The sequence below is a fragment of the Silurus meridionalis genome, chromosome 19 (assembly GCF_014805685.1).
Source record: "Silurus meridionalis isolate SWU-2019-XX chromosome 19, ASM1480568v1, whole genome shotgun sequence".
NCBI classification, from domain to species: domain Eukaryota; kingdom Metazoa; phylum Chordata; class Actinopteri; order Siluriformes; family Siluridae; genus Silurus; species Silurus meridionalis.
In genome coordinates this window covers 731,145-743,644 of record NC_060902.1, presented here as the reverse complement: position 1 = coordinate 743,644, position 12,500 = coordinate 731,145, and the positions used below count along the sequence as shown (strand labels likewise).

Here is a 12,500-nt window from a genome sequence, read left to right as displayed (position 1 = left end):
TCAGTGCTCGGACACGTGACTAGGGGATCAGATTTCAGGCGGAGAGAGACGTGTACACGTGACCCGTGGGGGGATAGCGGGAGTAGCCGGACATGGGGGCGGGGCTTAGACACGTGAGCCAGGAGTAAAGCGAATCTACAACGCCGTGTTTTCCGTGCAGGCCACGCCCACCGCGCTTTCTAGGAATACGGGAACATTCCTCTGGAGCCATGAACAATACACACACACACACACACACACACACACACACACACACAATTTTTGTTGCAAGAATGAATTGAACAAGTCTCATAAAATGTAGAGAAAACTTTTTTTTACAAAATAATGATATATTTATATCTTATGTATAATAATCTATATAGATTTATTTTTCTGTATCTATTACCTCACTGTGTAGTTATTTATTTGTTTATTTTGTATATTTCTTCTGTGTTTTTCAACTTATTTTGTGTTCTTTTTGTATTTCTTTTTTATTTTCCACTCTTTTATTTATTTTCACAAATTACTATAAAATTAGGGCAATATTTTTTTAATATGATATAATAATAATTATGATGTAAAAGACAGGAGGAGGAGCTGGAGGTAGCAGAGCTGAAGATGTTGAGATGTTCGTTGGGAGTGACGACGATGGACAGGATTAGAAATGAGTTTATTAGAGGGACAGTGCATGTAGGACGTTTTGTAGACAAGGTGAGGGAGGTGAGATTGAGATGGTTTGGACATGTGCAGAGGAGGGACATGGGGTATATCAGTAGGAGAATGCTGAGGATGGAGACACCAGGAAGGAGGAAAAGAGGAAGAACAAGGAGGAGGTTAATGGATGTGGTGAGGGAAGACATGCAGGTAGTTGGTGTGAAAGAGGCAGATGTAGAGGACAGGGGGGTGTGGAGACAGATGATCTGCTGTGGAGACCCCTAATATGAGAAGCCGAAAAAAGAAGAAGAAGAAGAATATAATTATTATGAAAATGATGATAACAATAAATAATAAATTGTAAAACATTTTTTTGCACCTACAGTTATTTCCTTGTTTTTCTTTCTTTCTGGCACTGATATATTTCTATTTTTTTATTTATTTTTGACCTTATTTTCTTTCTTTCTTTCTTTCTTTCTTTCTTTCTTTCTTTCTTTCTTTCTTTCTTTCTTTCTTTCTTTCTTTCTTTCTTTCTTTCTTTCTTTCTTTCTTTCTTTCCAGACAGCTCAGTGTATTTGTTACTATTGTAGTGTGAGTATCAACACTTAGTTATATATTTACTATTTTGGATGTAGCAGTTATATTATCATTTATATACCTGCCCCCTTCACTTAGACTAACCTGTAAGCCCCGCCTCCAGACTTTAGGCCACACCTCCTGTAAGGCTGACTGATGTATTGTCCATGTTTGTAGATAGCAGTGTGTGATACAGAGTCAGAAACCACACCACAGGAAGTCTGAGGGATGTAAAACTGCTATATCAGCATTAAACTTCAAACCATGTGACATCATTAAAACCAAGAACATTGAAAATACTTTAGAAAACACGGGATATTGGTGTTTAGTTTTATTATTGTGTGTGTGTGTGTGTGTGTGTGTGTGTGTGTGTGTGTGTGTGTTTAGGAGCAGGAGTAATCTTGTACGCCTGTTCCAGCTCGAGTCCCGACAGTCCGTCTAGCGGATATCAGACTCTCTCCCCTTCCTCTCAGTCCCAGCCTTCTTCTCCAGAGGAAAGCTCTTGCGACCTTCAACACAGAAACGCAGGAGAAACAAAGTCAAAACAAAGCAGTGACCCAAAACTCACCACAGGCACTTCCTCTTCATCTAAACCCATCTTCCAGTTCCCCGAACTGAGCAGCACAAACATTACATCATCAGGCCAGAGAACCAAACTGCTCACAGGAACGAGGTCATGCACTGCTTTTACCAGTGAGTCTAATCCTCGAGACGCTTCTTTTCACACTGAAAAACTCAACCAGATTGAGACGCTTTGAATAAATAAATAATGTGAAGAAAATCAAGATTTTTTAAATATAATTGAATGTAAATAAGATAAAATAAATTCTAAATAAAATAAGTTAAGATTTAAAGAATTAAGTGAACTTTTTGCATTGTTTTTAAAATACTAATAAATGTGCAAAGTGTGTAAAATAATTATGAATTAATTAATAATAAAGAGAAATTAAAAATACACATTTTTTAAAAGTGTAATTCATTGGGACTGATTTGATTTTGTTTGTGGAGCAGAGGCGGGTGGCATGGTGTTGCTGTGTAAAGTGTGTGGAGACGTCGCCTCGGGGTTTCACTACGGAGTTCACGCATGTGAGGGATGCAAGGTACACACACACACACACACACACACACACACACATAGCCCCTCTCCAACTGTGATGACGCTGATGTGTGTTTGAGTATGTGTATAATGTGCTCATGAGTTTTTGTCTCTCGTCAGGGTTTCTTCAGACGCAGCATCCAGCAGAACATCAGCTACAAGATGTGCGTGAAGAAGGAAAAGTGTCTGATCATCAGAATGAACCGTAACCGCTGCCAGCACTGTCGCTTCAAGAAGTGTCTCTCAGTCGGCATGTCCAGAGACGGTCAGAACCTTTATATTAAACCAAAGTGCATTAGGAAGCTCAGTGTGAAGAACATCTAACAGATGCTAATGATGTGCTCATTCTATGCTCATTCAGCTACAATAGTGTTAGTAAAGTCAGGTGCTGATGTAGGTGGGGTGAGGGGGTGAGGAGGTAAGGGGTGAGGAGGTAAGGGGTGAGGAGGTGAGGAAGTGAAGGGGTGGGGAGGTGAGGTGGTGAGGGGTGAGGAGGTGAAGGGGTGAGGGGTGAGGAGGTGAACGGGTGAGGAGGTGAGGTCAGAGGTGAGGGGTAAGGAGGTGAGCGGGGAGGAGGTGAAGTGGTGAGGAGGTAAGTGAAGGGGTGAGGAGGTAAGGGGTGAGGAGGTGAGGGGTGAGGTGAGTGGGTGAGGAGGTGAGGAGGTGAGGTCAGAGGTGAGGGGTAAGGAGGTGAGCGGGGAGGAGGTGAAGTGGTGAGGAGGTGAGGAAGTGAAGGGGTGAAGAGGTGAGGTCAGAGGTGAGGGGTGAGGAGGTGAGGAGGTGAGGTCAGAGGTGAGGGGTGAGGAGGTGAGCGGGTGAGGAGGTGAGGAGGTGAGGTGAGGAGGTGAGGAGGTGAGGTCAGAGGTGAGGGGTAAGGAGGTGAGCGGGGAGGAGGTGAAGTGGTGAGGAGGTGAGGAAGTGAAGGGGTGAGGAGGTGAGGTCAGAGGTGAGGGGTGAGGAGGTGAGGAGGTGAGGAGATGAGGAGGTGAGGAGATGAGCTCAGAGGTGCAGTCAGTGCAGTTCACTTTCACCCCAAAGGTGTTCAATAGGTCATTGTCATGGTGGAACAAGTTTGGATCTCCTAGTTCAAGCATCTAAAGATGTCCTATAGAGTTGTGTAGACTCCAACTTTGTGCTAAGAGTTTGTGGAAGAACCACATACAGATTATAAAACATCAGGTTTTATAAAACCTTTTGCCAGTTCGAGTCAGAATGTTCTACCACAGCATTTTTTATCAGTTTATCAAAAACACCAGAACAGCTTCCTCACACGAGACTCTTGATACTCAGTTTTTTTCGATGACATCATTACTCCTTAAGTTTGACCTTCTGACCTACAGAAGAAGGGCAGGAACACCAGGTGTGATTTACGCTGTTTCCAAATGATTAAGCAGTTCTGTATCATTTGTTTATCTTTAAAACACACACACACACTTCTAGTGTTTTTTTGGTTTATACCTGTATACATATGTGCACAAAATACATCAATTCATTAGCAAAACAATCAGTAAATAATCAATACAATGATTCATAATTTTTCTTTTAAAAAACACCTAAAAACTATATTTTAATTCCTTTGCTTTTTCAGGTGTGCGTTTTGGTCGCATCCCAAAACGTGAAAAGCAGCGCCTCCTAGATGAAATGCAGAGCTACATGAACACCAACACTACCATGGATGTTGACTCAGGAACACCCTCAGAAGACCTGTCCATGAAAACCACAGCCAGTCCTCTGTGCCTTCTGTCAGTGTCAGAGGAGGTCGTCAGTGCCTCGTCTCACTCATCTGTGGTAGTGAAGAAGGAGGAGATGCTCAATGAGAACATCAGTCCTCACTGAATCATGGGTCTCCGTTTTGCTCCGTTTCTCCTCACAGCAGATCGACTCCATCATCCTGCCCCACTCAGGGCACCTTCATGCCCACACACACCGACCACACACCAAAGCTCACAGGAAGTGACATCAAGACAAAGGCACCCTGTTCCTGGAGTCTGAGTGCTGGAGCTAAAGTTCTGGTGTGTGAACTTCTTCAGGTACATCAAATTATCTTATATCTTGTATATTTATGCTCTCTCTCTTTCTCTCTTTCTTTCTCTCTCTCTAGGCGTGTCCTTTAAATTCCTGTCCTGTCTCCACGTCTGGTCGCTCCACTCAGCAGGTCTGGGATGATTTCTCTCACTGTTTCAGTCCTGCAATTAAAGACGTGGTGGAATTCTCTCGCAGCATCCCGGGATTCGACACGCTTAACCAAGACGATCAGATCCGATTGCTCAAATCAGGAACCTTCCAGGTCAAACAACTTCACAGCTCCATAACCACTTCAAAACAACCTCATAACATCACACAACAACCTCAACCTGATAAACACCTCATAACTTCATAACATCATCCAAACAACCTTATCACGTCCAAATAACTCCCAAACAAACCTCATGACTCTGAAACAACATCATACACAAACAACCACACAACATTGTTCATGCTCAGCTAATATTCTGTGCTAATCTGTTCGTCACACAGGTTCTGATGGTGAGATTTTCGTCCCTCTTCAATGTCAAACAGCGAACGGTGAGGTTTTTAAACGGACAGACGTATCCTATGGCATCTCTCAGGGCACTGGGTATGGGCACGCTGCTGGACGCCATGTTCGATTTCAGTGAGAAGCTGAGCATCCTGGGATTGGAGTCAGATGAGTTGTCCCTCTTCATGGCCGTAGTGCTGGTCTCTGCAGGTGCATTGTGTTTATATCAGTTTGCTATATATTTAACTTGCTTGTCTTAGGGAACATATACAGCTAATAGATTTATATTAAAAAAAATATTAACTAAATATAAAAATATTTTACAATTATAATTACCTGATTATAAAAAAATTATAATTACTTCATTTTATATGCTAATCGCCAGCATTGCTAGTCATACATGCTAGCTTAAAGCAACATTGTCGTAGTTATGAATTGCTACATGTATCATAGTGTTTTTTTTTTCAAACAATCATAATATTTGAATCGTTTTTCTTTTGTAGATCACTCTGGGATTTCCAACATGGCCGCTGTGGAGAAGTTACAGGACGATTTAATCAACTCGCTGCGTTCTCTCTTCGTGCAAAAGCGACCGAACAACGCAGAGATTTTCCCAAAATTACTTTTACGTCTTCCAGATCTTCGAACATTAAACTGTTTGCACTCCGAGAAACTTTCCGCCTTTCGCATCGACTCCTAAATAAAAAGAAAGAAGGGATTTTACTTTTACAATTTTTTTAAGTGCTAAATGACACTGTTGCCTTGAAAAGGGAAAGAATGTATTAAAATGTATGAATAGTCCGAATCGTATTACGTGCATGTTTTATAAACCCAACTGCCTGCTCTTCTTCTTAATCAGAATCGTAACGTAAAAGAACCTCAGCAGTGTCTTGCTTCCGAATTTGCAAAAAAAAATTCAAGGTCTCATTTGTTTACTTAAAATCACAAGCTAATGTCTTCAAGCTACACGCTAACCCAATATGTGACTAGAACTAGGTTAACATAAGCATTACAATAGTTTCTCTCGCGTTTTTTGCCGTGCTTCACAAACGTTTTATGCTACACAATGTTTAATGTAGACGAACGTTCTGCTAATGTTAAACCGTAAGCTGAGCTGCTAGGTTACATTATGCTAGCTAGCATGTTCTTAGCCATTTCTAGGAATTGATAAACAAACAAAAATAGAATTAAATGATGTACACTCTTTTTATCAGGGAACTCACACATTTGTCCAAATCTGTTTAAAATGTTATTTTTGGATCGACGTCTGAAAAAGTGCCAGAAAATATTCATCCAACGTAAACAGCTTAAACTGAAAAAATGTTTAAGTCGATCAGCAAACATATGCAAATCTTCTGAACAGTTTTCCCTAAACTTTAAAATTATACAAATTTAAGCTAGTTTTCTTTTGATGCTGCTTCACACATGTACCTGCCTCAAAGTGTACATAGATCTTAAACACGATGGTGTGCTTTAGGACCCTGGGGACCTTCCTGTTACTTATAAAGGACATTTTGGACTGTTGTTTTTCCCTCTTTGTGCAAATGATCATTATTGATCAACATTAGCTACGCTAGTCAGGCTCTGGCACACCGCATTGTGCTGAAATATTATAGAAACTAGCCGTTCGCTAGCATAATTTAAACAAAAAAAAAGATGTACTTAATAGTGAAATTCATATTATTTTTCTTTCACTGAGTCTGTTTATATATTGTTATGACTTTAATAAAAATATAAATGTATATTTATCACTACAGATCTCAAAAGATCACATCACTGTTTTCTGATTAACTTCGTTTCTGGAAGTGTTTTGCTTTGATCTTATCAGTGAATTACGATTGTATGACCTCAAAGTGTATTTTATCAGGAACTGTGTATTGAGGTGTGTGTGTGTGTGTGTGTGTGTGTGTGTGTGTGTGTGTGTGTGTGTGTGTTGGAATTAGACGACTTTGCTATGCGATATTTACATTGATCTTAAATCTATAAAAGGGAAAAGTGTCTTCAGTAGATGAAATCTATTCTCGTGTGGTTCTCGTAGGAAATCTGTATTATTTTAATTTTCATGTTACTCAAACTGCCTGAATATTTTGTCAAATATTTTGTTTTCCGGTTATAATCTTCCACAGAGTTATAAATAAAAAAGAAATAAGAAATGCCTGAGCAGTTTTCTCTTCCTTCTCTCACAGTTTCTTCTTTCAGAAGCCGCAATCTTCAAAACCAATGAGGGAAAAATATAAGAAAAAATTATTTAAAAGAAATAATTCTTAATTAAAATATTGTAATAAATCTTCCAATCTACCAATTATGCAAAGAACCCTTGTAGAACTTTCTGAAGATTGTATGTATGAACTGCTAACCCTAGAAATTGAACGTTAGATGTTTTTGTATTTGACACACTCTTGTTCATGAACAAGAAACGAGGACTTTTCTGGATTTTTCTTCAGATGAACTCATTCTCTCCTCTCTTCTGTGCTTATCTGATCCTTCCCATGTACTTCAATACTTCTTAAGGAATAAAGTCAGATGATTAATATAAACCTTCCCCTTTTTTGTCTAAGGTGGTACATGCTTGTCAGTTGTTGATGCAGGTGGAATATACCACTACTGCTGGGAATAGGGTGAGATGTTCTCCAGGGATTATTGTAGTAGGATTGTATGAAAATCTGAGTTAATCTGGCAGTACAGAGCGAAGGGACACATGCTGGATCATGGATAAATAAAACCTGGAATAAAATAAATTGTAATTGTTTTTTAAGAAAACGAAGAAATTCACAAGAAAAAGGAAACATGACACAGAAGAAGGTCAGGATTTTTTTGTTTATGTAAATCCTTTAAAACATATTTATTTAATCAAAATATATTACAATGTCAAACATTTTAAGATGATTTGCAACAATAGTAAATTGTGAAGGATTAAAAAGAACTAATTGTAACTGATGCTTTTAAAAAATGCTTATTTTATTGCTAACAGAACTACAAGCAGGTGTAACATTCAGAACAAGCTGATGTTGAGAAAAACAATCAAATGTATGTTTATTTTCTGGTTTGCTTTATGGAAACAATCTTGTTTTGTTATGAATATATTTTATTAATATGCGAGTAATTCAAAATTCTTAAAATAAGATTTGAAATTTAAATGATTTGACGTGTGAACAGAAACAAAAACCAGGTTAATAAAAGTCTAGGAAAGTCTGAAATATTCTTATAGTAAAAGGAAATATTTTTAAGTGGAACCAAATGTCAGTGAAATTAATTAAATCAGAAGTGTTTTTCTGGAATTGATTTCATTACAAGAAATATTAAACTATAAAATATTAAACAAATGTTAAAAATGTAGAATTATACCTTGTTAAAACTTTATAGCACGAAGTAAAAGAATTCCACTTAAATTATTATTAATGTTAGAACTTTACACTTACTACTAGAACCTTCACACGTTGTTAGAACTTAACACTGTAAATGGTAAAACATTATACTTAAATAAAACTTTACACCTATACAGTCTTGGAACTTTATACACAGTTTGCCTTTAATAAATGGCTAAAACTTTTATTTATAACATTTTATTTTTACATTTAATTCAAATATAATAAGCTATTAGAATTTTAAACTTACACAGTGTTAGAACTTTACGTCTCATAAATAACTTTAGTATGTAATAATGGAGATTAGAACCTATAATTTATTTATTTGTATGTCTGTTTTATAGGTGTCACCTGAAAATTTGCCTCCAAGCTACGAAGAGGCCAATGCAGGTAACAAACTTGAAGTTTTGTTAAGAGACATTAATATTGTAAAAAAATGTTAAAAAGTACTTTTGATTAGTAATTACTGAAAAAGTATAAAAGTCTGTGTGTGAGATCAAAATCATTATATAAACTTTCATTCATTTTTATATTTGCTCTATAAATATTTTTTAATTGCCTTATTTAATTTTCCTTATAAAGAAGTCCATGAATTAAAATAATTGTGATTTTAAAAAAAATTGTTTTTGTAAAACAAAATATACGTTTCTTCAGGATGTCCGGGTTACAGCGATGGGGCGTTTTTATGGGACGATATAAACATCAGACGTGTTTTCATCCGAAAGGTACAGAGAATTCTTTATATATTTAGACTGGAAAAAAATATTTTAATAATATTTGTACAAAAATATTTTTTATTTACTAATATTTAAAAACAAATACATCAATCAAAAATAACCATCTTCATATGTCCCTCAATATTCACAATTTTTATATCTTAAATAAAATGTTAAATAAATAAGCATAATTTTATAGATTTAATGAATTTTTTTTTATAAAAATCTAATTTTTAAATACACATTGAATAATATATATGAAAGTAAACATTTACTGATGGGTTTTTTGGGCTTCTGAAGGTAATGATTTGATTTATTGGTTGATCGATTGATTTCAGCTGTTTGGAAACTTTCATATTTAATAAGGGACCTGATAAAAATAATTGAAATAAATGTATGTTTTGAAATAAATCTTTATGTATCATTAGTCATGTTGGTGTTTTCCCCTTGTTCAGGTTTATATGATTTTGATGATGCAGCTGTTTCTTACTCTGATTGTTGTGTCTCTTTTCACGTTTTAGTGAGTAAAACTTTTCTCTTTTTCATACTTTTTATTACATTTTATTTTTGTCTTTTGATCCTCTGCTGCCATGTGACATCATCAGTCGATTTGTCTTTGTGTTATGTTGAAGTGAAGTTGTGTGTGTTGTGTGTTTTAGTGACCCAGTGAGGTTTTATATTCAGACTCATCCGGCACTTTACTCCACATCCAGGTAATAAACAACTTAAATTACATCATCATAATATTTTACATCAACTTTTCTACATATTTATATATTTATCAGATTTTGTCTTGCAGCCTCCTGTTTCTTTTCACTTATTTGATGTTGGCATGCTGTGGAGATTTAAGGTAACAACAACAACAACAACAACAACAACAACAAAAACAATATTAATAAAAATACTTTTACAGGGCACCGAATTTCGATATACAATAAATGAGAATGTACAAAATTTTATAATATCAAATTTTATAAATAAATACAATAATATAAATAAATAATTAGATAAAATCAATTCAAGTTTAGATTAAGTTGTTTTATTTATTGTAATGAGTATATTTAATCAGTGAGATTTGGTGCATTCTGAAACAAACCCAAAACTAAAATTCTTAAATATTAAACAATTCTGTGCTGATGTATAAAAGAGGATGTATATCATTACCTGCTGCCTGATTTGCATGTTTTTTTTTTTTACAAACACATTACAACTCTTGTACGCTGTACGCATACAATAATTACAATGTGTATAATAAGTTTGTTCAGGACAAAGGAAAAAATTAGGAGGTGAAAACTTAAAAAAAAAATGTTTTATGATGTAAAAAGATTTAACATTTATTTAGTTAATTCATTGATACATGAATGTTAATTTAAATTCATTATATTAATTATATAAATAATTAAATATATAATTTAAAGTTTATATAAAAATTAGTTTTAGCAGCATGTGATTTTGCACCTGTCCACCAGACGGCGCCATCAGCAGCGCACTGAGCGTTGCCATGGAGATGAATTCCATCTTTCTACATTTATTTACTTACACTTTATATTAACAAACAAAACTAAAATTAAATAAATGAACTTAATTCTTCTTAATTAATAGCAAATGTATAAAAATCTATTCATATCTATAGTATCTCACAAAAATAAGTGCACCCGCACATTACAGTAACCATTTTAGTATCTTCTGAAGAAACAATAAAATAGAAATGAAACGTGAATATATTTTAGCAGTTCAGAATCAATATTTGTCTGATAACATGACAAAAACATTACAATTTAAATAAAATACAACCTACTCCCCAGAGATGCAGACTAATAATGTGCAGCGCCCCCCAGAGGCTGTAATCCAGTGGTACCGCTCGTATTCACTAGTCTGGAAGTGGAGAACAAACCCTTTCCCTGAGACACGCTAGCTAGCTTCAGGGTTGGACGAACTCGGCTGTAACGGTTTCCTGGTAACCAACCAATCAGAGGACGGTACAATGCTGATGCTATTCTGGGCCAGTGATCTGCTCTGTGAGGAGAATCTGAAATCTGATTGGATAAAGAAACAGAGCTGTTGGTAATATTCTCTATGGTAAAAGTCCAGCAGTACTGATTCTGAAGGCTCTGAGCAGATTAGATTCACATGGCAGCACATAGAGGCTGAAATCTGATTGGACAAAAAATCCAACATCCACATACACGTACTGAAGCAGTGCAGCCGAGAGAAACACTACCACATGAAGAGAAGAAACTGATCTCTCATCAGAACCATAAATATTGAGTTTTCCACCATAACTTGTTTCTATATCTGATTAAAGTTGGTTAGATGCAGAATTTACAATTTGACTCCTTAATCTGTTATCCAATGTAAATGTTTATGAAAAAACAAATACAAATGAATGAAATTATTACCATTTATATTGAAATGTTTAAATATATTAAATATAATATTTTTTAAATATATATACGATTATTATTATTATTATTATTATTATTATTATTATTATTATTATTATTATTATTATTATTATTATTATTATTATTATTATTATTATTATTATTATATGCTGTGTTTCAGGAGGGAATTTCCCTGGAACCTGGTTCTCCTCTGTGTCTTTGTAAGTATCTTTAAAATATGAATATAAATATAAATATAAATATAAATATACATATAAATATAAAAATGTTGTTTTCCTTCCCTCCTCAGACTCTGTGCATGGCGATCATGCTGGGTTTTATTTCCAGGTAAATCAGAATCAGAATCAGAATCAGGTTTATTGACCAAGTGTGTTGACACACACAAGGAATTTGGTTCCAGCTGTTTGTTACTCTTAAAAGTACAGACATAAATAAAAACCTATACAAGACAAAACAGACACGACAAGACAAAAACAGACTATACAAGACAATACAGACAATACAGACAATATGAGACAGTATAGACAGTGTGGGTAATAAATAGGGATACAGACCAGTAATGTACATAAAGTGTGGGAGTGCATGGTAGTGCAAATGACAGTATTGTGTGCCAGGTATGATGAGAGAGTTACTATAAAACTTTGTACAGTATATAGAAGCAATAGTGTGTGCAACATATACAGATAGTGTGATAGACAGTTCTGTGCAGTACTCATAGATGTGAGCAGGGAATATAATTATGGTCAGTTGTTAGTGAGGGTGATTGCTTGGGGAAAGAAACTGTTCCTGTGTCTGGCAGTTTTAGTGAGCAAAGTTCTGTAGCGCCTGCCAGAAGGGAGGAGCTGAAAGATGTTGTGTCCAGGGTGTGAAGGGTCATTAATGATTTTTCCTGCCCGGTTTCTGGTTCTTGTATGGTACAAGTCCTGGAGAGTGGGCAGGGGGGCACCAATGATTTTTTCAGCTGTTTTAACAGTTTTCTGCAGTCTGTTTCTGTCCTGTTTTGTTGCTGCTCCAAACCAGATGGTGATTGATGAGCACAGGACAGATTCAATGACTGCAGTGTAGAACTGTATCAACAGCTCCTGTGGCAGACTGTACTTCCTTAATTGCCTTAGAAAGTACATCCTCTGCTGGGCCTTTTTCAGAATCGAGTTTATGTTTGATTCCCATTTCAGGTCTTGGGAAATGGTA

At 35.9% G+C, this 12,500-nt stretch overlaps 2 protein-coding genes across 2 annotated transcripts in view; both read left to right on the top strand.

Annotated features, from left to right (window-relative positions):
* nr1d4b (nuclear receptor subfamily 1, group D, member 4b) overlaps window positions 1–5,623 on the top strand; it is a 10,447-nt gene extending 4,824 nt beyond the window's left edge. Inside the window, 8 exon segments of the mRNA XM_046875600.1 lie at window positions 1,597–1,902; window positions 2,221–2,309; window positions 2,426–2,570; window positions 3,894–4,138; window positions 4,141–4,317; window positions 4,407–4,592; window positions 4,823–5,033; window positions 5,327–5,623. Of these exon segments, the coding sequence (XP_046731556.1) occupies window positions 1,597–1,902; window positions 2,221–2,309; window positions 2,426–2,570; window positions 3,894–4,138; window positions 4,141–4,317; window positions 4,407–4,592; window positions 4,823–5,033; window positions 5,327–5,523 (1,556 nt within the window). The 3' untranslated portion in view covers window positions 5,524–5,623.
* A 1,879-nt stretch (window positions 5,624–7,502) lies between these two features.
* faim2b (Fas apoptotic inhibitory molecule 2b) overlaps window positions 7,503–12,500 on the top strand; it is a 10,258-nt gene continuing 5,260 nt past the window's right edge. Inside the window, exons 1-8 of the mRNA XM_046874759.1 lie at window positions 7,503–7,625; window positions 8,533–8,578; window positions 8,843–8,913; window positions 9,360–9,424; window positions 9,564–9,617; window positions 9,704–9,754; window positions 11,470–11,509; window positions 11,599–11,636. Of these exons, the coding sequence (XP_046730715.1) occupies window positions 7,611–7,625; window positions 8,533–8,578; window positions 8,843–8,913; window positions 9,360–9,424; window positions 9,564–9,617; window positions 9,704–9,754; window positions 11,470–11,509; window positions 11,599–11,636 (380 nt within the window). The 5' untranslated portion in view covers window positions 7,503–7,610. The remainder of the gene's footprint in view (window positions 7,626–8,532; window positions 8,579–8,842; window positions 8,914–9,359; window positions 9,425–9,563; window positions 9,618–9,703; window positions 9,755–11,469; window positions 11,510–11,598; window positions 11,637–12,500) is intronic.